General features: G+C 40.7%; 1 protein-coding gene across 3 annotated transcripts in view; it reads left to right on the forward strand.

Moving 5' to 3' along the window:
* The window catches only part of SNX10 (sorting nexin 10), a 38,594-nt gene extending 14,983 nt beyond the window's left edge, over positions 1–23,611 (forward strand). For 2 of the 3 annotated variants that reach the window (XM_082752795.1, XM_082752796.1), the window contains exons 2-7: positions 795–850; positions 9,205–9,291; positions 11,316–11,416; positions 12,087–12,185; positions 19,931–20,146; positions 20,586–23,611. In XM_082752795.1, coding sequence (XP_082608921.1) covers positions 827–850; positions 9,205–9,291; positions 11,316–11,416; positions 12,087–12,185; positions 19,931–20,146; positions 20,586–20,664 — 606 coding nt within the window. In that variant the 5' untranslated portion in view covers positions 795–826 and the 3' untranslated portion in view covers positions 20,665–23,611. Of the gene's footprint in view, positions 1–794; positions 851–7,064; positions 7,316–9,204; positions 9,292–11,315; positions 11,417–12,086; positions 12,186–19,930; positions 20,147–20,585 lie in introns of those variants that run through there. The other variant, XM_082752797.1, reaches the window with a different exon arrangement.
* The last annotated feature ends 1,368 nt before the right edge of the window (positions 23,612–24,979 follow it).

The raw sequence follows: 24,979 nt of genomic DNA on the forward strand, positions 1-24,979 counted from the left end.
CACTAAATAAATCTGCCTTGATCTTCCCTGTGTTATCTATCCTGAGCAAGCTGGCTGCTTTGTGCAATGGCAGAGGTAGTTAAGATCTTATCAGGATTTCCAGTAAAAGAATGGATTTAAAGTGCAAGTTAATGTCAGGATTTTTGGATTTGGTCTAATTATGTACTTTACCCACATGGAGATTTTAAAACCACAAATGCTGTGAAATTTAGCCAGAGTTTTAGCATGCATGCAGAGTCTCTGCTTTTCTGTTTCAAAGAAGCGACTTAGAGAGGCTTTTTGATTCTGCCAACTTCGTGTATTTTCCAAGGAAACATCCACAGCTCAGCTAACAAGGATGGCACCGCCTTGTAGTGTCTCCCAGACCTCGGCTGTAATCGTGCAGACCCATCAGGGCACAGGCAGTGCTGCCTCCACTGCATTTTCACAAAGGATAAGCCAAGGGGTGTCAGCTGTGGATGCTGGATGCATGGAGCTGTTGGGAGCTTGGTGCAGAGCATCAGTGCCACGATGAGCACTGGGGGATGGCCAGGTATGTTACAAGCAGCCCCAGAAAGGGACTAAGCCAGTGCTTCTGCCACAGCTAAGCAGAGAACCTGCCCGTCATGAATCAAAAAGGCATGGAAATGGGATCATTTTAATGAACACATTCTTATTTCTGTTGCAAACGTGTTTTTTTGCTATGTATAGACCTGAGTGTGGCTCTTCCTACAGTTTACTGACGTCTAGCAAAAGCGATAATGACCTTTTAAGTAACTCATAAATGGCGTGCTGATGTCTGCTTTGTTTTTCAGATCAATTTTTACTGTAACACAAGACATTGAAGATGACACGAAAACATGAAAAACAAGTAAGTGACATAACCTTTAATAAAAAAGGATTTTCTTTTGATGTTTGTGGAGTGTATTTCATTGAGATTACAGTTTGTCATCTGTCAGATTAAGTAAAATAGTTGGTCATGGCATTTTTTTTTTCTTTTAACATTTACCAATAGCTGTGTACTGCATAATTCCAAGGAAAGCCATCTATTTCTTCAATACAGCCGACTAAACCTGAAGTCAGACTGACTTTTCTTTGGAGTATCTCCACTTAAAATGCAGTGAAGTCTCTGGAGTGCTCAGATGCTGGTGATTAAGATGTGATATATAAAAGAGGTGAAATGCTGGGAACAAAGCATGGCATGATGCTCCACCTTGGGGTAAACACTGAGAATATCAGAGTTATGTCATGCTATAGTTCTGACAGTGGCCCAGTCCCCAGAGTAGTCCATGAGTACTGCAAGATAGAAAGGAAAGGAAAAGAAGTTTCTGTGGCTAAACAGACTGAATTTGGTTTGTCTTATATGCTGTTTCCAAACTGACTTCCTTGAAGCAATTTTAATCAACACTTTGCTATGCCCTCAGTTCCACCATTGGCTTTGAGACTGTCTGATTGCTTTTACTTACACAAATTCATCGTACCATTGGCTGCCTTCATTTTGATGTGATTAGGAATAGTTAGCTGCCTGAATGACACAGTGCAGTCTTCTTTAGTAGTTGCCATGAACATCCTAAGGAAGATCCTGAAAATCCTGTAATTCTTGCTCTTTGGCATTTCTAGGTCAGGGTGTTCCAGACTACTCAGGAGGACCCTTTGACACCAAATGACAGTTTCATGAAACCTGTCATATTGCTTTCTTCATTTAAGAAACATGCGGGAATTTTTAGAATTATAAAAAAAACAAGACAGTCATTTTAAGGACTGATGATGTAATCGCTGTTACTGTCAATGTTTTAAACTATTTTCAGTAAAATTTGCAACCTAAACTTTGTATCACATTAAAACAAGAGGACTGAGAAGTGAAACCGACTTTCTGCCTAAACCGAGAAATGCAGTTTCCTGCCCCCCAGTCCTCTTAATTTGTGTACATGAGGGCTGATGTTAGCCAGAGGAAGACACTCGGACAGGATATTTAAACCCCACCTGATCCTACTCTGAAATTGCAGTAAAGGCAGCACTGCAGATTTTTTTTTTTGTCTGGCAGTGCTGCCTGGGTAGAAAAAGAAAACACATAATTGGTGATTTGTAACTTCCAGTGTGGCTGTCTCATTTTAGGACCTGAATTAAATTAAATTAGAACGGATCTAGGTAGTATATGGCAAATGGTGATTCCTGCTTTGCAGGCCCAGGTCAACATGTTTGATCAATGCCAGTAAATGAAGTGGGTTTAATCAGATACAACTAATAAGGCTCTATCAAATACTCACCTATTTTACCACCATTTCTTTTGATATTTGTATTTATTTAAAATTTGTGATGCAGAATTAAGATGCAGATAAGGCCCCATTGACTTAAGTGTTCTGGACAAACACAGGAGAAAGAGACCTCAAAGACCACTCATGTCCATGAGAGACAAAAGCCTTTCATTTGTGGCAGTACCCATGTCTGCTGTCACTGGTGGGGCAATACTAATGCATAACTGTAGGTAAAAGTTTTCTGAAAACAGTAATTGTTATTGAAAATAATATTTTGCTGTTCAAACCATTCAAAGTCAGAAACCACTTAATTGAAATAATACATTAAAATGAGTTTACAGAAGCATTCAAGGATACAAATTGTTTTGCAATTAAAACATATATGGATGAGTCTTTGAATGCAATGAATTTACCAACAAAATTAAATCAACAGTAGCATTCTGTAGTATTGTTTGGAGCCAGACTTTATCCACGGCCCACAGGGAAAACAGGTTAATAGGACTAAAGAGCAAACCCTGCAGGCAGTTTTGAGGAAGGATTCCTTTGAAATGCACATCTGCTACTTGCTCCACTGCTGTGGTTCTTGTCCTCAAGAACCACAGTGATGCTTTGTTTCCTCCTTTTTCAAGTGCTGTTGAGTAGGCTCCATGACTGGTTTGTTTTTAGCAAGGCGCTAATAAAATGCTTCCTTTTAATCAAGGAACACCAAGAATTGTCTGCTCCAGCTAATTGCTAGTGTGCATCCCGGCCTGGAAGTCAATGCAGGGATGCATAGGAGTGTGAGAAGCTGGACTCACCTGGCACGCAGAGAGAAGACAGTGTATATATTCCGTGGAGGTACTGCTGTTTTAGATAATGGAGTTGGATTTTAGGAAACAAGCTGGAGCCCTGGCTCTGCTACAGCTGACCCTGCAGGGATCCCTTGTTCTTTGCGGTTTGTTTTAGCCCAAACCCAGCTCAGTTAATTATGCAATGGTTACAGCAGTCTAACTCCTGATCACTGATTTAGCAGGGAATCTCTGTATGAGCTAATTATTGCCACATAGGAAAGCCACGTACTTGAACCAGATATTAAAGTGCTTAAACTGACGTGCCCCAAGGTTGTTAGCACATTGCAGGAAGAGTTAGAAGCAGCTAACCACTGGTGCTTTACAGGAGCAGCACCTTCTGGACAGTCAGTCTTTTACCACTGCTACCACCAGTGAAATCAGGAGAACTGGCAATTTGCACCTTTGATATTTTGGCTGCTATATGGTTGTGTTGGGTATTTATATTCTAAATAGCAGAAATAATGTGAGTGTTCACAGAAAACTAGCATATGCATGTCTTCTTAGTTTAGCTGTGTGTGCTGTTAAATCCAAAACTTAGCTCTCAATGTCCCCCCCAAGCAGTTCCTTCCTATACCTGTGGCAGTAGCTCCCTTCCAGAAGTGTCTAAGCCTTCTTCAGGAGAGGATTTAATGAGCATCAGCAAATCTGCACGGGCTGGTCTGGACACTGCTGAGTAACTTATTGCTTGACTTGTGAGCTTGTTCAGGGCTGATAAAGAAGAAGCTTTCAGGGCTGATAAAGGAGATGCCTTCTGCCTCTCTCACCTGCATGCCAATACTGGACAAATATAATAAACCTCCTGTTGCACCTGGTTAATATGCTGGGGGCTATATCTTCTCTTACCTTCTCTTTCTCTTTATCCACCAAGAGAGTGGCTTAGGGCATTCACACAGGCCAGGAAATACTTGTTTTCTTCTTTATGCTTTAATTGTCAAGCTACAGAATATTCTGGAGTGATGCACTGCCAGTTCCTTCAATATTCAGTGGATCAGAGAGGAAGAAAGTAAATGACTCTGCATAAGTGACTCAGACACGCATGTGGGAGAGAAGGACTGGGATTTCAGTCTTCTCTCCATCAGTCATCAGGTATTTTTTAAGACATAATGATTTGAGTGAGGCTTGAGCTCTGATTTCCAGATGAATGTGGACCACAAGTATCGTAAGTTGCACATTCTCTTTTGCTCAGCGCCAGCAAACTCAAAGTTTAAACAAGTCATTTTATCTCAGCTGTTCATTTCCTACCAGCCTTACTATTGAGCATGCATGGAGGGTAGGTCCCAGTGTGAAAAGCCCCATTTCATTTGTGGTTGATTCTTTTACTACTAGACAACCTGATGGGAAACTCTTTTTCTAGGATGCTTTATGGAAAATGACTCTTTGGAGGTTATTGACTAATCTGACGCGTAACAGTGGCACCGTGGAGCATGAGGCTATCACCTGACGCTGTCCTGAGCACACAGATTTGAATTAGACGCAGCTGGAATGAATGAAGCACATAATCTTCCAATGCAGGATTATTTTTATTCCTCCCTCTCGTGGCAGATTGTTCCCATATTAAAAATAGATGTTTCCATGTCAGATTTCCTATTTTCCTAATGGGAAAATAAAAAAAAAGACTTCTCAGAAACATAGTTCTTGTGGTCAAATTCTACATATTGGAGCTTTTAGCTTATGCCTTATTTCTGAGAAATCCCTGGCATTGGTGAAAAATATCTCCAACAGGAGATTTTTATTTTTTAAGAAAAAGTCTTCTCTTTGCTTCAGCTGCTTTTATGGCATACTCCTCTTTTTGGAGAGGAACAATTCAGTCTTCAGTGCCTGTGTCTGCATGACCTCAGTACTGCCCTTTTCCTCTGTTGGCAGCACTCCTGTCTTTGTACAGGACTGTAACTATGAGAGGTAGGTACCCACCAGACCTTGGGCTCACTTTGGCTGTTTTGTCTTTTATTTTTGACCCTAACAGCTGGGACTGCCCCACTTCTTATGGACAGAGTCATGAAGTGCCCATGGTGCCATGCCTAGGCTGGCAGGCACAGAAATCGCAGCCATGTTAGCCTTGAACTAAGAGGCACATCCAGCCAGAGAAGCTGCTCGGCTTATTCCTGTTTGCCAAGTAGTGATGACTGCTTCTTGTACTCATGTGTTTGCTCTGCTTGCACGTGCAGTAACTCTGCAGAGTTGTTCTACATGAGAGAGACATCTCTTTCAGTTTTTTCTCAGTCATCCTCAACAGAATTCCTCGCTAATTCAGTTTTGGGGCAGATGTGAAGTTGCTCTTGAGGGTATTTGGGCCAGTGTGATGGCTGGAATCCAGATGGAAGTTATAGTGCTAGCAGTTTGGATAGGAAATGTTTTGCCTATGAATTTCACAATTTCCAGGGAGAAGGAATAAACAGAGATGCCACTCACTAGTAGCTTTCTGTTGAGTCTGTATAGTTCCCAATGCAGGAGGCTTCCACTGCCAAGTTTAGGCACTTTGGGCTGTCAGCAGTAAATTCTGGTCTGCATTAGGCATTGCAGAAAACATGCTGTTCTTGCATGTATAATAGACATGTCCAGGATATTGTGTCCCTCAGAAAAAAAATAAAAATAAAAATAAAAAATAATAATTAAAAAAAAAAAGGCAAAGTATATATAATGTGGTGTCATACAATTCTGCAATTCTGGAAAAAACAAGCTGAACTGGGAAGGAGAAGACACCTTGAAAAGGATTGCAGCTGATTGTAGTAAAACTTCCCTGAAGCTTTGGTTCTTTTTGGGTTCTGCTTCCCCTTTTGTAAGGCTGGCCTGCAACACAGTCTTGTGATAGAAGATGAAGCTGGTCTTCATGTGGTCTGTGGGTGAAGAGTTCAGCCTCACCCATCCCAGGTGAACAGCAGCTTACCTGAAGACAGATGCCTACTAAAGGTATCCTGGTTTTTGTAGCAAGTTTGGGAGGGAGGGGAGTATATTCAAAGGTAGTTATTACCCAAAGATGCTTTATCTATGTAAAGTTTATGACCAGTGGACTGAGCTTACAAAAGCTGTCTCCCAGGGGAATATTCTGCCACCTACCTCTGCTTAAGCCCTAACATTGCCTGTGCATGAACATTGGCCTTGTACGAGCTGGTGGCTGTGTAAACGCCTTTTGTGGTGTCCACAGTAGGCAATTTGGGCTGCTTGGATTCAACCAGTGTTGGTATCCCAGTGGGGTTTTGTATACAGGACAAGGCTTAAAGGAGGAAGGGTGGTTCACGTGTGTAATATGGCTTTTCCAGAACAGTAGAAAGTGTAGCAAGAACTGGAAGGAGAACTTGCTGGATTCACGATGGCTGGAAGGGAAGTACTGGAGATCTTGAGAAAGGCTGGACAGTTTGGTTTTCTTTTCTAATTGCTTAATGCCTGTCTTGCTTCATTCTGACCTCAGTCTTGGTATCCATCAGCAAATGAAGGGGGAAAAAACAAGCAAACATCCAGTCTTCTGCTGAGATTAAGGTGTTTTAAGTTGGAGCTCATGCTGACTATATTTGAGCGTGGCATCTTACTGAAGTGCTCTGCTGTAACCATAAAACACTTCTACTTCTGGGGCAGTGATTTGCTACCCAGACACCCGACTACCACAACAAGCACAGTGGGCCTTATTTCTTGTATAGGTGGAGCCTGAAAGGTGTTTGACTTCTGCAGTATTGAGACCTGGGGGCCATTTAACTGGAAATTGAAAGTGCACAGGGTTTTGTGTGGAAATCACGTGGCCCGGAATCATTTGCAAGGCATCCCATTACTATCCCATGGCATATCCAATAGTAGCTTTCTGTCATAATACTTTGGTATAATAGAGGTTTTAAGGGAGTAGTTTACTTATTTTGACCCCTTGGAAAGGAGAAGGTTGCTTGGAAATGAAATAATTTGAGGAATTTAGGCAACAGCAAGCATAACGGGAAGATGATATGGCAATGGATGGCAGGAAGGGAACCCGAGGCTGGGCTGTAAGCAGGCTATTTACAGTCCAGCTGCAGTAGCTGAGAGGAAGAGGAGAGCAATGTCCTGCTTGAAGCTTCCTGGCATAATTGTGCTTCTTCTGGCTTGCAGGACTGATGCACTTGGGGCTCAGAAAAAAAAATAAAAATTTAGAAGTGTTTGTGGCTCTGGGAAGAATGAGACACAGGGAAGGAGAAGGTTGGGGAAAGACAAAAAAAAAAAAGGAGAAAATAAGACTGTAGATATGAAAAGTTGTTGCAATGGGACCGAATGTATGCTATGATGGAAACTGAGGTAGGAGGAAAAGGAAAACTGGACTGAAAATGATTTTATATCCTTTGTTTGGTGCTCAGGATCTGCTCAGGAGGAGGAATAACTTTGTCATGTCTCCCACTGGTGTCGTTCTGTTAGCAAAGGCCTGACCCTCAGCTAGCAGGAATAGTTGCAACGCTGTTCTTTGGTTCCTTTCGTACCAGGTTGGCACAGGGGTAAAAATCTGCAGAGAGTGCAGAGCAGAGGCGAATCAGGCCTCCAGGCTCTTCAGTGAGGAAAGAAGCAGCAGAGGTGATGGGAGACTTTTAAGCAAGCTTTATTTGGCAAGGAACTCCTGACAGACCCCAAGACGGTACCCAGCAATAGTGCAGAAAACACCCCTGTGACTAAGAGCCAGGCTATATGAGATAAAACTTGGGGCTCCACCAGGCCACAGGTTCCTCTTCTCTGAAACAGTTCTGCCATAAAATCAGCTGCTCCTGCATGATAAATGATTGAATGGGGACCACAAACACCTCCCTGCCACATACAGAGGGCAATGACCGGTCAGGAAAATGCATCTTTTCCTGTCAAGGATGTCCTCGTGCTCCCCTCCTGCTGGTCTGTTCCACGTTTGCTGCTGGTGTGCGTGGTGGGGAGAGAGGGTGGGGGGGAACTGGCTGAAGAGTAAGGGTTTTATTTGTGACATTCGTGGTTTGGAGACACATTTTGAGATCTTTCAAGATCAAGATTTCTTGATTTATGAAAAGAGAGCTGCTAAAAAAGCATGTTATTTGTCAGAAACTTTGTCCTATAGTTGACTCCTGTACCTGGATTTGGAGCACAGTGCCTTCCTCTCAGCCAAAATATATCTACAGCTTAAAAGCATTTCGTTAAGTCATTATTTAAGTGGTTGGCTTAGCTCTTTGGGGTAATCATTTATTTAGACAATTGGATTTGGGCAGCCTGCTCTTTCCCTGTGGAAATGACAGGTAGTTAGAGGCACTTTCAGCCTTCATATTTTAAAGAAACCTTTTCCATCTTAGTATCAACACACAGGTTTGCCGTGTTTGTTTTTGATACAGGATTTCATGTTGTTATTAGCTGATAACACTCAGAGGCATGTGATTCTTCAGCTGCTCCCAATTACTATTAATGATGCCTAATTACGTTCCAGTAATACCCACAGGCCTCTCTCATTCCTTCAGGATCACTCTTAAGTTGTTTGGGAATGCTCTATGTTGTTATGTAAACATATGATTTATAAGGAAATAGGCTAGATATGGCAATTTCTAGGATAAATATTCTATGTTGTCCCCTGAAAATGGAGAATGCCATATTTTTCCTGTGGGAAAAGTATGCTTTTCTTGCTGGAGCAAGAAATTTTAAGTTCAGAACAAAGTCAGGTCTTCAGCCCTTTGTGGAGGTACTGAGCACTTAACTCAGATCCCTGAAATTGATGGGCTTGAATACTTGATTTTAAAAGAGGGTAGATAAAATGACAGAAGAAATTTAGGGTCAAATAAAATGTTATATGAATGCTGAATACAAGGGTGGGAAAAGCCCATTTTAATGCCTACCTAGTTCTATCTCAGATGCGTGACTTGAACGTTAGATTTTTTGTTTGTAGTTACCAAGATAACCAACTCTCCCACACACGAAGCATGTATATAACTTCACAGTATTACTTAATCTGAAATATTCCTCTTCAGCTAGCAGTTTGGCAAAGAATTTCCTGGGCATGTGGTATAGCTCAGATGATTCATTGCTTTTTGCTTCTCCTTTTATAGGGTTGCAAAATTCAATAAAACAGCAGTTCAGCTTTTAATCTGAGCACAGTAGTTTGTGGAACAGCAGAGCAATCAAGAGAGTCTTTCAGGCTCCCTTTGTCTTCTGAAATTAATTGCTTGATTTTTATTATGCACTTGCAGGAATTTGTTACTGTCTTGGTGCGAGACCCCAGGACACAGAAAGAAGACTCATGGCATTCTTACGTCGACTATGAGATATTTATCCATGTGAGTATAAAAACATCACTAGAGATTCTTTGGACTCGTACTGCTGTTTCTGTCTGAGCTGGGGCTCGCTTCGGGTATTAATAGAATTTCTTTACAATGCTTATGGGAGACTGCAGGTTATTATTCTCCTTTTAACAGCTGAAATGCAGTAGAACAGGTAAGGGTAGAGTGGCCAAAAAGACCATGCAGAAAAGTCTATGAAAGAGCTGGAAATAGGACCTGATATTGCATTTACACTTGCATTCCACTGTGTATTGCAACAGACGCTATTCTTAGCTTTACTCATCAACTAGAAGACTGTCATGGTCAGTGATATCTTAACATTATAAAAGAATTTTGATGTTCAAGTGTTCACATTGAAAACAACTTTGTTTTCAGATAAGTATCTGATTATTTTTACTTTAAATTCTTCTTGACTCTTCTATTTGCCAAGTTACTTGGTGATCCAATGTATTTGTTTTCATCATACCTTGATATTCATGTTATACCACCTTAGTGGTGATGGTATATGTCAATTAAGTACATTCAGGTTCATTATTGTAGTCCACCATTTGTTAATGGAATGCACTTAGAGTCATGGTTTTCTTTTGTCTTAAACCTGTCCTGTACATCATTTTATTTTGTTGATTGTTGTCATTTGGTGGGTGATACATGGAAGGAGTTATCCTAATTTCCTAAATTTAGATCCAGGGTTTTTAACTATAATGTAAATAAATTTTCTGAAGTGCATCAGCTCTCCAGCAAAGAGTTGGAAAGCACCAAGTTACATAGTTGATGGTTTGGCACAAGGCAGACAGAATTTCCCTTCTGTGTGGGAAAGCTAAACACTTGGTGTAATGTGAGCAAACAGTCAAATGATTGCTTGTTCAGTATCTATCAAGACAAGTACTTTCACCCTGTGCGGCACTCAGCTGTTAAACCTCTGCAGCGTGGTGTAAGTACTGATACGAAAGCAATTACATTTTTGGCTTCTGCTAAAGAGACATTCTGTAGATTTGGTGGTGGGTGGAGTAGACATTGGTGTTTCTCAATAGAAGTGTATTGCCATCTTTCTCAGCAACTGCTAAGTTGGGGTGAAGTCACTCAGACGTGCTGTTATGTGACTCAGTGCTGGGCATCTCAGAAGCTGACAGGCAACATCTCCTACCAGAACGCTGCCAGGACTACCAGAACACTGCTAGAGACCAAGTCTGGGTCAGTCCTACCACCCAGGTTACTAGCTGGGTTCAAAGTCTTGCATCTGCCAGGTTCTTAGAACAGCCGGATACCCCTTCTGCCCAGCTCCTGGAGTATTTGCCTTCTTAAGCTGTGAGGTAGCCAGGATCTATTCTGGAAAGCTGGCACCTTTGGGCCCTGCACAATCTGCATCGTGTGCCTGTGGAAGAGCTGTGGCTCCTGGCAGGCTCTTGAGGGCTGGCTGGACTGCAGGCAATTTTATAATGGAGTCCTGTCTGGGAGGCTGGGTTTCGCCTAAATGTATGCTCCATCGGAAAAGTTGGAAAAAGCATCTCATTTCCATGAATTGTTTCTCTTTTGATGAATTGGCGTTTTCTAGTCGAGTAGTAGTGTTCTGTGGGAAAGTTTCCAAATGCTGCTGCTTGCAGAAAGGAGTTATGTCAGTTCAGATTTAAGGAGGATCACGCACTGTCAGAACAGCTGTTTGCAGGATTTTAACTAGAAAACTAAATATGTTTTTCTTTTTTTTTTTTTTTTTTTCCCTAGCAAAGTTTGGCACTGTCTGCTAAAATTTTTCTTTCTGAGATTTTTTTCTTGTTACTGCAAGTTGTGCCATGATCCTTATCTCTTCCTTTAAAAAAGGAAAAAAAAATAAATCACTGAGAAACTGTAGAAACTGTCATCAGTCCTGTCTGAGCTAAAGCATAGTCCTTAACCTAAATTGAATTAATTATCAAGCTTTCCATTGGTGTGTCAAGGGTTAGCATCTCAGATGCTTTTTGATGTCATGCCTGCATGTCAGGTTAAGCTGCTTTACAAGTAACCTTTCTTTTTCAATTTCTCAACAGACAAACAGTATGTGCTTCACAAGGAAAACATCCTGTGTTAGACGACGCTTTCGAGAATTTGTTTGGCTTCGGCAGAGGCTTCAGAGCAATGCTGTGCTCATGTGAGCAACTTTTTATGATTGGTTTGTTTCATTAGATACCTACTTAACAATCTGTCAGTAACACGTGAAAGAGGAGCATTGTTTTACCTTAATTCTGAGAACAGTAAAAATGAGAACTAGAAAGTATCCTGCATTTGTACAAGTGCATCCTTGCAGTCGTACAAGCTTATTCTGTACAAGGCACTTTCTCTGCTTTAAATCCAGAAAAAGTGATTTGTACTGATGGCCTTTGTTTGGTGAGCCCCAGTTTTAATTTCTAACAGATCCGAGCTAATGTTTTTCCTTTTGCTATATACAGGTAGCAGAAAGGACAATCTGGGCAAGGCAGACTCAAGGCCATGTTGAGCTGAGGTTGTTCTGCTTAAACTGACTGGTAACAACAGCACAAGTGTACCTAGGATGTGGTTAGGTTCTCCAAGGGCCATAAATGACCTAACCAGGCATGTCTGCAGGCCTAACAACTGGACCAGAAAAATCTGAGTTATTTTTCCTTTCAAGTTGTGTCAGAAGCCCCCCATTTTCTTAACCGTACATTCTCAAATTCAGTTTCCTGAGCTTCTGGAACATGGCTCATGAATTTCAAATGCTTGGGGTTGGCATTTTCTTGCAGCGTTTTTCTCTGCTGTTTCGGTTTTGGTTTTAACTGTGTGTTTGCTTGTTGTTTATAAAGACAGTTACCCGAATTGCCATCTAAAACTCCCTTTTTCAATATGAACAATCCGCATCACGTGGACCATCGTCGGCAGGGTCTGCAAGAATTCCTGGAAAAGTAAGTACAGCTTATCGCAGAGATGTTGGCATTTTTATGATGTCATCAATTTTCGGATTGAACATAACTCATCTCCGGTGCGTGAGAGCCACCTTGTGGTCGTCTAGATAGGCAGCTCATTTGGTTTTATTTTTTGCTTTATTTGCACAAAGTCATATTTCACATACATGCCTTCAGCTCTGCCGGTTGCACGGAAACCTCAACTTGGGCTTTTCCATTGTGTTTCATAGACTGATTAAAATTAATAGGTTTGGATTTATATTGAATTGTGATTCAGAACTAAGGTTGAAAGGTCCTTCATAGTGATGTCTATTTATAGCTTCCAAGAAAGAGCTAAATGTTCTTATAAAAGAAATAAACTTCTTTCCATCTTGATATTCATGGAAAATGAACACCTTTCTAATGAACCCTGTGGGCTAAAACACTGTGGGCTTGGGTAAGTTCCATAGTGAGATCTCCTAACACGTACACTTCCTATAATGCCAATTACTGTGTTTACCAGTCTCACTGACATAAACAAGCTCTAGCAGCTGTGATAATTTTCACTACAGCTGCAGTCTGTATAAGATCATTCATCTGTGTGGTTATGTAAAGGGGTAGTGTAAAGGAGCAGTGCAGTCTTAGCTAGCCTCTGACTTGAGTTACAAGGAGGCACAGTGTTAGTTTTAGTACTGCAATGCTGTAACCCCTTTATCATATGCAGTGGCAGAGACCTTGTCGGTGTAATCTTCTGCTTTCTCTGCCATTCTCTTGATATCCTGACACTGCTGCTATGAGTGCAGATCTGTTCAGAGTTGCTACAGCAGGAACTATGAGTGAGTTTGGAGGTTGTCTTTAGCCACTGTTTGGGTTAAGGGCATGGTAAAGCAGAACAGAGACATTTGTCTTCTTTTATTATCAGTGTTTCCATGAATCAGAACTGCGTAAGCAAAGGAAAAAATAATCATTTAAGTAGGTTTTAGGCCTTGTGGTCACGGGGCAGGGGGAATACTGGACCACTGTTTCTCTACTCAGTATGTTATAATTATAGGTTTCCATAACAGACGATAAATGATTGATCCCAAGGCATGCATGTTAGGCTCAATAACTGAAGGCAGGAGGAGCTAGCCATTGTGGGAGCTGCAGGAATATTTCTGTGTACAGTTATATACAGGATCTGTGCCAAAGGGATGGTCACTACATACTAGTTGAGGACTTACAAGATGGGGAAAGGAAAGCAGAAAAGAATTAGTGTTTATTCTTCACCTCACAAGAGAAAAACAGTGAACTAGTGATGGTGCTTCTAGGAGAGAGAGCAGTAATGGCCAGTCAGACCACAGGTAGTTCAGGTCCCTGTGTCTGAGCAATTTTTAGCTGTGCTTACACAGCCTTAGGTGTGCTGCCCCACGGAGCAGCGTGTTTTCAAAATCACTCACATATTAAAATAGTGAAGAGGCTCGTCTGTTAACACGGGACAATACTGCAGCATCAGAAATATTTACAGCTGCTGTCAATGCTTCAGAAGACAAGACACAGAGGTAGATTCTCTAAAAACAGATCATCACTCTCCAATTTTGTGGATGTCTGTCTTAAATGGGTACTGACAGGAGAAAATGACAGCGCGTTGAGCATGTTACCTTGCTGCTCTTAGTCCAGGAGTGAGAAAAGAGGCATCTCTGTCGTAAGGAGATGATTTAAATGTTTGAACTTGGATGCCATTTGGAAAGGTGTCGGCTTTTCTCTCAGCCCGGGGGAATAGTTGGAAGGAATTTTCAGAGATACAGTAGTGTTGTGATGAATTGGCTTGGCAAATTATGTGCCGTACCATTGCCCTCTGCTGGCTGGCATGTCTGATGTACTGCTATTTATAGAAGGCATCTTTTTAGTTTTTAGTGGCTGAACTAGGCTGCCATGATGCTTTTTTTTTTTTTTTTTTTTTTTTTTAAATAAGTCTGAACCAAAGGTTGTGATTTCTTTCTCTTGTGGAACTCATTGATGAGCGCATTGTCTTTAAATCTTGCATGTGATCGCTGCTGATTTTGGACTTGCTCCAGCTGATACCGCTGACACCATCCCACTTCTTCTGCCTTTACATATTGGCAGTTTATATAGAGAGTGTATATATATAGTTTATGCAAAGGCAGAAGAAAAAAAATGTATATAAAAACATATAGACAGACTTGATTTTACATGAAGTCCGGGTATGGATGCTACAAGTTCTCTGGTGTGGCAGCGACAGGGGAAGGCAGGACCTCCCTGGTATATTGGGAAGAGAGTGGGAAAGGAGCCAGGACACAGTTGTATTGCTCAGAACCACAAAGCTGAGTGCCTCATTCCCCGCAGCAGTGGCAGCAGTCATCGTGCACAAGCTCACAGCCTTTGCTGATATTTCTTTGTGACAGAGGGAAGGAATTGGGTCCTAACCTATGTGTATCTGTCAAGGTGATACAGGAACCCAAGCTATATTCAGTACACTGTGAGAGCATCGGGATCCAAGCCATACCTGACAATGGAGTTCAGATTTTAAACCCTTTCTGTTCCTGCCTGTTGCTCAGTGTGAGAAGGTTGCTGCAGCCTCTGCCAGGATGGTAGCCACATGCCAGAAGTGTCAGTTCCTGTCTTTTATCCTGGGAGCACCTTCACATCACCTGTATGTAGGCAGCTATAGAGTCCTCTTGTCCTCCTTCACAGAACTAGGTAGCACGCTGAGGCACTTAGAAAGGGCCTTTTTGTAGCTTCTTCATGCTGAGCATGCCGACAGCTGGAAACTAAACCAAAGCCTTAGAGTTTGGTGAAGCCTGGAAGTGGGTTTTGAGTTTTGGTTTGGCTTTACCACACAAATACAGGGTCGGACTTGCTTGTCGTACAGGTTATTATCTCTGAATGATGAAGAGCTGTAAGGCTTACTTCTTGTCTGGGCATAATTTAATATTTCAAAAACCCATTTGCATTAACGGAAGCCAGCCAGCCCATTTTCAATTATGAATTACTTTGTAAGAATAAGGAAAATGATGTGTGTTTTTTTTCTGGTAGGTATCCTCATGGATTTGAGGATAGATTCACTGGAAAAGCTTATTCTTAAACTGGAGGTCAAAATTAAAACTACCTTATAATACTGGGTTCTGTAAGATCCCGTTTGCTTTCAGCCCTGTTTAGCTGCACAGGTTTAACTTTGGGATTTAGATTTTCTGTGGTCCTGCAAGCAGAAGCTGGTGTAGGTGTTGAGAAGTCCCCATGGGGACAGGCAGATGTGGAAAGTGGGAGACTGGCTCCGAGGAGGATGGATCCCAGCCTGCCAGGGCCTCAGAGGCTCCTTCGTCAGCGCAGAACAGGCAGCAGCACTGGTGGCCGTGGGGCAGGTAGGATTTCCTCCAGTGGATGGTGGCCGCCTCTTTCCAGTGGAGCTGTTCCGAGCAAAACCTTGAAACTATTTCCTCTCTGGCGAGGGAAGCAAATCCATTGAAGTGAATAATGCTTTGCAGGCATGTGTCGGTTAATTCCTAAATGTATTCATTATCAGATCCTAAACAGTTGCTTCACAGTTGCTTGCTATCAGTAACATTTCCTCTGTTATAAAAAATGAATGAGGAGACACAGTAGGCTTTTTAAAAGGAGGAAATGAAGCTTTGTTTACTGCGGAGCCCTGCGCTCGCTGCGAGAGGCTGAGCGGATGTTCAATAGAGGGCACCACAGCCCAGGCTGTGATCTGTTGTCTCTCAAGTTTTATTTTCCCCTTTCCCTCGTGATATGATGTAAATGGGCAGAGTAAATTTGTTGAAAACAAAATCGGAGTGTTAACCTTCCACACACATACAAGTGTGCATCTGTCATTGTATTAGGTTACAGTAGATACAGGAAATCTTTAGTTAGGATTAAGTTGTACTGTTCGGCCATATGTTGCTCTCCTCCAGCAGAGCAGTGTATAATATACCTAATAAAATCATGTTGAAGAAAACCAGATTTTGGACCCCGTCCAAATAAGACAAAGCACATGTTTTGTCTTTTGTAAATGCTCTGCTGTAACATGGGGAAGGAGAAATGCTCCTCACGTACTGCCCGGCGTTTCCTCAAAAATGACATTATTTCTTCGGGTTGGAAAGTCGCATTTTCTGCCCTTCTTCTTTAAAGGTCTAGAGATCACGGGCGTTTACTGAAAGCTTACAAACAGAGATCCGCATGGCCACGAATAAAAAATGATTTTATTAACTGTAATTCAAATGTAGAGCCTTATCCTGCAGCCCCCTTAATCACATAAGCAGTCATTATGCATGTGAGCAATCTGGCAGAGAGGAGTGAGATCTCTGACAAGTAATGACTACTGATGTGATGAAGACTTGCAGGATTTAGCCTTGCATTCTTATTCTAGGCATGCATAGAAAGTCTGCTGTTCCCTTGAACGAGGCCAGGCAGCCTGTAGGAGTTAGCAGAGGGAGCCGTGACTCCTGCATCAGCACGGCTGCGGGGAGAAGTGACGCGACTCGCTGCAACGGCGGCTCGGCACTGACACCCGCTGCAGTAAAACTCCTCGAGAAACACTCTGCTACTGGTTGCGTTCACACCACACACGTGTATCTGAGCATTAACATCAGGGCATTCAGCCTTTCCTCCTGCCTTCTTCATTTTGAAGGCCTTGGAGCCAAACCTGCTTTTCCCACCAGCTCCCACAACGTGTCCCTGGGACAGCGAAGGCCCTGAAGGGCGACTGCTGTACCAGCACTTAATGCCACCACAGCATCTGGTGACAAACGTGTGGTCGTTTCCTTGCAACGGGAGCATATCCAACAGGAAAATGTAACCCTTACGGATAGCACAGCATTTATTTTTCATGTTGATCGCTTGAAGGATGCAATTAAAAAGCGATCCAACCTGTTGGTTCAGGTGAGGGGGGGAAGCAGAAGTTATTTTTTAATTAAAAGAAGGAAGAAATGTTTCAAGGGTATGTGACTGGGTGAAAGGTGTGGGTATATTTGCTTGCAGGAGGGTTTTAAATGCATTGCAGAATGCTTTGTGTGTTTGGTATCCTCCAGCCCGCCCCCAAAATGTGCATGTGGGATTAGCCTTGTGCACATTTAATTTCATCCCCTCGGTTTCCCTTCACTCTTTCCACCTCCAGATGGCACTGTGAAGCAGAGAAGAAAATGACTGTGAAATAATGAGTCCAATGTAAAGTAAAATTGGAAATTGAATTATAGCTGCAGAAAAAGGACGGTAGCCTTGAGGTCCTGATCAGTCTGTACTCTTATCACTTTTGTTTGCTGTTCCCTGTGTTAGGTTACTGCTGAGTTAATAACACGGCTTTAGCAGTTCAAGGCTTAGCAGAATTGTACTGGACATGAAATAAAGCTAAAATGAATTTGTGTCCAATATCATTGACATTAGTGCTCATTACTTCTCTGGTGTAATGCCTCAAACCATCTAAAATCAATTTTAAAGATTACCCATTATTTTATAAAGAAAATAAAATACATTTCAAGCAGCAACAAAGCTGTAAGTGTGGTGTAATCTCATGAGCAGTTAGTTACTCGTCTTTTCGCTGGTTGGCAGGAAACTTTTGAAGGTAGAGGAAGACGAAAATCTGTGAAACTGAATGCCATGGGCAGAATTTAATATCTTGGCTTTTGCTGTGTTACTTTGTATTAGACACGCAAATGTTAGAATTGCAGCAATGTGCATCCCCTCACTGTGCTCCCAAGCCTGGGAAAACTAGTAACTCATAGTTACTCCAGAGTAAGCTCCAAGATGTTATTTTTTTATTCTTTTTTTTCTTTTTTTTTTTTTAAGAGGAGGAAGAGAGGGAGGAGAAAATTTACTCCTCCAAGAGCATAAACTATAAGCATGGATTTATTGTGTGGGATGGTTATTTTTTCTTTTACTTTTTGTCGCAATGTTTGTCGTCTTTGGGAATTTATGTTTATCAAGAGTCAAGGCTGAGATCCTCTCTTAGTGGCCAGTGAATGATGACTTTCCAAACTATTCATGGGGCTGTTGCTGTCAAGGTGTGTAGACTTGTAAATTCTGTGCTTTGGATCATTTTTACTCAGCGTTTGGTTGCTTCTTTGACTGCTAAGAAGTTTTACAGTGTATTTAAACACTGCATGCATTGATTTCACGGAGGTATACTCTATTTGCTATATTTATTTTAAAGTAAAATTGCGAGACTTTATATAGGATTAAAAAGACTAAGGTGGTATGAAAATGTGTTCGAGTTTTAGCAAAATCTGGTCCTTCTGAGACTGAATTTTACACGCACCTGGTAAATCATTAGACTCATTGGAAGATAACAAAGTTTGAATTATTTGGCTGGGAGTGCGTGTGTGTTTTCCTAGGCAAATGTGAGTACAGAAATATCCTACGTTTTCAGTTAGATATCTCTTATTATTTATTTTGATTTGACAGAATTTTATAGGCTTAGATAAAGTCAGACATTTTTTAGTATATTAATTAAATGTTGTTGTAATGTTGGCTACTTTAGAGCCCGGATTTCAGAATGTATTTGTATTTTAAAATGTTACAGTCCAAGCACATCATTAATCTTTTTTGATAGAAGGAACTAATCAGTTATACATTTCATTTTAGTTGGAGTACCTATCAAATGCACAATTTCTTACTGCTTTTACTACTTCTTGCATTAATGTCATTTCTTGTTTCCTCTTGCATGGTGTGATGACTTTTTTTGGGTAACTACTTGTAACCTAAGTGGGTAGAAATAGGTAAATAATGACTCTAATAGTTATGGTTTGCTAAAAGATATTTAAGTAATTTTCATGGAGAATTATTTGACATGGTTATAGGCTCTGATGACTTTTAGTCATACAAATAAAAAAAATTACATGTAAACGCAAGCAAAAAGTCTCTTGTTATATATTCTGGGATATATGTATTGAATAATTCCTTCGGTAGATAAATGCTGCAGGAAGGTGGCATTTTTTATTTATTTATTTTTTTTCAAAATAGTGATAATGATCTGCAGTTTTCACTCCTTGTAAAAGTACCTCTACAACTTTCTGTGTTACTGGAATGTGTTGTACTTTCTTCACTCGTACTGTATTTAAATGCTCTGTGCTAAATGTATTTGAAGACTTGGCTTGGAATATATATAAACCAAATACGAAAATGGACTTTTGAAAAGCATAGCTAGAATGAAATAGTATTCAAGGTTCCCTGAAAACAGTTTATAGGTGCATTTAAAATATCGTTCAGTATCAGCATTTTCACTCTAGCTTAAACGTGTGTATCTGTAAAAGTGTAAACAGATTTTGGCGAGTGTCAGCTCTGTTGTTTACAGGTATTTCAAAGTCCTGGCACTGACTGTGTCTGAAGTCCTCTCTCTGTGCACACTTCTTTCCCCCACCAAAGAAAAAAGAAAAGCTTAGCCATTTTAAAATGTATATAGACAGTTATCAATCAGAGAGCAAATTTTCATAAGAGTATATACCTCCAACTGCCTAAAAATCATTAATTGATCCATGTGGTAATAACAGATGGTTAAATGGGAGAAATGTCCTTGAAGTTATTCTTATAGCAGATGTGCTTAACTATTAGCCTCGTGTTTTTACTCACCTAAAACTCCAAATAACGTAGTAAGCAAGTAACACACACCTAATCATTTTAATATGTTCATTACCTTCTGCAACTGATTTAGGATTCATATAAAAACTTAACAGTACAACATCAGTTAGAATTTGTACTGGTAAAATGCTTCAGAATGCGTGTGTGTATCTCTATAAAAACATTTCGCTTTTCTTTTTCTTTTTTTTTTTTTCCAGGATTCTACAGAATGCATTATTGCTTTCAGACAGTAGGCTTCACCTCTTCCTACAGACTCAGCTAAGCCCCGAAGATATGGAAGCTTGTGTATGTGGACAGACCAAATATTCTGTCGCTGATGCGATTCATAAGTTTGCCTCTTTGAACAGACGTTTTCCTATAGAAGATGAAGAGGAAAAAAAAGGGAAAAATGATGCAGATTCTGATTTGGAGAGGTGATTTCTGTATTTCCTTACTTTCTGAGATTATATATACATACACATGCGCATGCTTCACTTTTTTGTTGATGTAATACTAAGATAATGAAAAAATTAATTGACTGAGATTTTATTGAGCTGTGACAGCTCATCATAGAAGTCTTCACACACACCTCCACACTGAATTAATGAATGCAGTAGAAATTCAATTATCTGCATTCTGATTATGTGAATTTCATTTAGTCAGACTTGAATTATTCGCGTTTAAATTATCTTGCTAAAAAAAATATCCAACTGCACTCCAAATGGCTAATTAAAAGTCCAAATTTCCTGTCTCTCTTTGTGACTGGAGATAATTAAAGTTCTCCTCTGTTACTCAGGCTTTGAGTGTGTTGTGAAAACCAATTTCCTCCTTTTTTTTCTTTTTTTTTTTTTTTCCCTCTCCCCTTTTCTGCAGTTCATCTTCCGGGCTTGGACCTAGTGATGACAGCATTTCTTGTGGATGTAAAGCAAACCCAGCTTCTGAAGAATCATGAAAAATCATTTCTGTATTCCTATCCCAAGGACAGCACAGAGTAGTTTCTGATGTATTTCCAAGTTACGTATGCCACGTAAATGCAACTTATTAGTAACACGTACCTAAAGGACTCGTTGCCAATACAACCATATGTCCTTAGAGAATTTCCCAAACAGACCTTGATGTTATTCCTTTGATTTATTATGTGCGTCGATTCAGGTCTACGTGTTTACCTATTACATTTAGTTTTCTGTAACTGTTAAAATCTCAATATTGGGTCAGTCATGTTCCATTGACTGACATGGCTGTGAAAATATTTCTCATAGTGAGTGCATGTCTTAGATCTGGAAAAATAAAGATAACTTAATTCCTCAGCTTGAAAGTTGGTCATATCAAATATATTCAAAGCATCTTTTTGTAATTTGCAACAGAGAAGTTTCATCTTTAGAAGTCATTTGACATTGGTGATGAAATTACATACCCCACAAGGTATTAACTTTTTCAAGTAGCTCAGCAACATCAGCAAAACAACATTTGTACAAACTATATGCTGCTGACAATTTGAGATATAAATATATCTTCCTCGGGTCTTTCTGTAATGTTTATGGAAAGCCTAGTTTTATCGCGTATGAGAACTGAAGGCCAAAATTCTTGAGTACGGTTGCTTAGAAGTTGGAAATGTTAATAAAAATGACATCATTTCTGGGGTTGCTGAAGATTCTCAGTTCCCAGGGAAATCACGGGTACTCATTCCCAGTGAAAAATCTTGGATGAAGTCCATTAAGACCAGCGGCTGAATTTTCCACTGGCTACACGAGGGCCAGGGTTCCGCCCGACGCACTTTAACTCCGGGCACCTCCATGAAGATGTCAGGAGGGATGTTGTAGTTCGGCGGCTCAGATGGAGGCTCTCTGCCACCCCGAGATGATGATGATGATCCTCGTGCAGCTGTAACGTGCTGCACAAATGTAGGCCTCCAGTCCTTGGGAATAACTGGAGCTGCTGCTTGCATTGTCGCTGTAGTTAGCACGTTGTGATGCTGATTTTTTTTTTCCCCCCCACAAACAAAAGGCAGGCTCGAGCACAACGTTGCAACCACCAACGCTTATTTTGATTAAACGTCAGTTTTGTTCTTTATTGTTAACAGCAGCTGTGCAGTGTCTTGTCCCGGGCTCTGTCAAAGGAGTATGTTTCGCCGTGGTGTTGTATTTATATTTGACATTTAACTGCTATTAAAAAGAGCTAGGGGATCCGGCCGCCCCAGCGCAGCTCCCGTATACTTCAGCACCCAGCCTAAAAATGGAAATCCGTATATTTTTTAAGAAATACATACGTTTTTTTAGAAATCTGTGGATACTTTCAAAGAAGGAACGTTTTAAGCCCGTGAATTACAACAACAATAGATTAATAAATGGCCACCTAATAAAGGGTAGCCTAGGCATGTGTGGGCATGGTTTTTTAAAGCATCCAGCTGGGAATTTGTGTAATTTTAGAAACATGTTTTAGTAGCCTGAGGATAACATCTCTTAGGTAACTGCTTTAAGCCACTGTTTTCTGTTGATGGTAGCACTTTCGTAAGATAAATACCCCTGTTTCTTTTTGCTTAGTCTTATTGAATTGCACAAATGTATCTATTCACCATCTCAGCTTGTGTGCGAGTTAGCAGCAAAGCTATTTTAATGCAAAAGGGATAACATTTAATTAAAGCAACAAGTTATCACTAAAAGTAGCTTAAAAATTGCTATTACTGCCACACGGAGATGGTTTGATTGCTCAATTATTTTTTTTTAAGGTGGTAAATTGCTAGAAAAAAATCGTTTAGAAAATTTATTTAAAAGATGGGGAAAATGTAAAAACCAAAACCTGGAATTGTATCTGAGAAATATATTAATGCTTTTATTTAACACAGGACTTGGGTAGTGTTTTTTATTTTATTTTTAAAAATTTTTAATGATTATTTTGTTTTAAAAGATGGAGCTAAACGATGCACTTTACAATGCTGCTCTGCTACCACGTCTGCAGTATCTGACACACATTGCAGAAACGCAAGGACTGGCCAGCCTTTGGGGCTATTTTTGTGCCATTCTAGGAGTTGGTCTGTGTTTGTGTGCTGGCATGTGTTTTCCAAATGGAGATGTTTCTGAAATAAATATTTGTTTTCTAATAGCTCTGTTGTTATTCTGTTATTTCCTTTGTCACTGCTCAAAAACCAGAGTACTGTAGCAGAACTTTCTTCCTGCCTTTGACATAAATTTGTTTAAATATTTATCTTTTGGATGTTGTTTGTGTAGCTAGTAGTGCTGGAATTTTTCCTTTTAAAGGGGAAGGAAAAGCATTCTATGTTCTAGTATTTATTTTTGCATCAACTGCATGTAAGGGCACATAAATGCTTTAGGACATCTTAATTGGGAACATTTATATGCATTATAAATTTACAATTTAAATATAAAACATTCAGTGTCTTCTGTGACTTGAGTGATGTGGTGACTTTTCAACACCATCATGCGCTTTGATTTTAGGAAAACACCAGTGCTATTTTGATTCTTATTCCTTAGTTTTGAATGATGCTGTTTCCTGCTATTTTTTTCAGACAGGCTGAGCTCTGGTTTGCTGGTTTCGTCTCATTGCTGTTGCCAAGTTCACTGAATGGCAGTAATTCTGTACTCAAGTGATTGCACTCAAACGCTGTGCTTTATCTCATGCGTACATGTTATATTCTCATTTTATGTGATGATTTCTTGAAAGTTTTATTTCATTAAATCATGTTACTATTTTTATCCTGTGTCTAAACCTGTCATTAAGGTTTCCTTTTTTTTTTTTTTTTTAAATGAATATCCCATTCACTTTATGACTAACCCTGTGTAAGTACACTTCAACTATTTTTGTGATGTGTACATATGTCGTAAGTTGTCTTTGGTTGCTTGTTTTTAATTATTTTTTTGTCTTTTCTTGGTGAAATAAAAATAACTCCAGTCACGTATGCTATCAAATTGTGTAACGTGTAACTTCAGGATATTATGAGCTAGTATTGAGCAACCTGTTACTTATTTGGGGACATGAAATACGCTCTCTAGGAAGATGTGAAACCGTCCTAAGGAAAGAAAATCCTAATTGAAAGAGGGTGGAGTTTTGTAAGCATTAAGGAAGTTTATACTCTTAAATCCTACTATGTAACACGGCAATGCTTTGTGCCCGAGGTTCTTTTATTTTTGACGTGTGATATGTTGCAGTTATTTTCGGTATGGTATTTAAATGATAGAGGTACCCAGCAGTTGTGATGTGTCAAAATATAGGATATAGATACCTATATCTGTATCTCTATAGATAAAGCCAGCATGTTCGGGGTGAATGGAATAAAGCTGTGGGTGTTTCTTTGTAGCTGAAGGATGAGGATTAGTGGAGGTGTCACTGCAGAGGGTTTCTCCCCGGTGGATTTCACAGTGCTGCCCCAAATGTAAATCAGGATTTCCAGTCCCGGGCTGGTTCTCTCTGCAGAAGGCCCCAGTGCTCGGGGGAAGAGACGATGACAGAGCCAGGGCATGGCTCAGATCGGCTGGACCTCGCAGCTCCTTCAGCTCCTCTGCTGCTCTGTGCTGCCCTGGGATAAAACCTCTCTGCCTGGGATGAAATCTCCCCCCCCCCCCCCCAGGATAAAGAAAAAGGGGGAAAAGGAAAAAAAAGGGAAAGAGAGGAAAAATAAATTAAAAAAAAGGGGGGGGGGGGGGGGGGGGGGGAGAAAGAAAGGAGAAAGGAAAAAAGAGGAAAAGTAAAAAAAAAAAAAAAAGTAAAAATTGGGGGGAAAGAGTGAAAAAAGGAAAAGGGAAGAGGGGAATGGGGAAAAGGGAAGAGAAGAGGGAATAAAAGGGAGGAAAAAGTAGGGAAAAGGGGGAAAAGAGGTGAAAAGGGAGGGAAGTGAGAAATGGGGGAAAAAGGAAAAAAATAGGGGGAAGGGAGAAAAGGGGAAAAGTATAAAAGAGGAAAAGGGAAAAAAGGAGGGAAAGAGAAAGGAGATAAAAGAGGAAAAAAGGAATAAAAAAGGGGGATAAAAAAATGGGAAAATGGAAAAAACGGAGAAAGGGGAAAATTAGGAGGGAAAAAAAAAGGAAAAGGGGAGAAGGGGGAAAATGGGGAGAAAAAAAAAAAAAAAGAAAAAAGGGTAAAAAGGAAAAAATAAAAGGAAAAAAACACCGGGGGACGCACCAAAAATGGGGACGAGCACGACCCCGGCAGGCAGCGCCCCGGGCCCTGCCCCCCCCCCCCCCCCCCGCCCGCGTCCCGCCCTTACCTGGTCCCGCCCCGCCCCGTGTCCCCGCGTGCCCCCCCCGCGCGCGTGC

This window comes from Aythya marila (assembly GCF_965140915.1).
Source record: "Aythya marila genome assembly, chromosome: 2".
Taxonomy (NCBI): Eukaryota; Metazoa; Chordata; class Aves; order Anseriformes; family Anatidae; genus Aythya; species Aythya marila.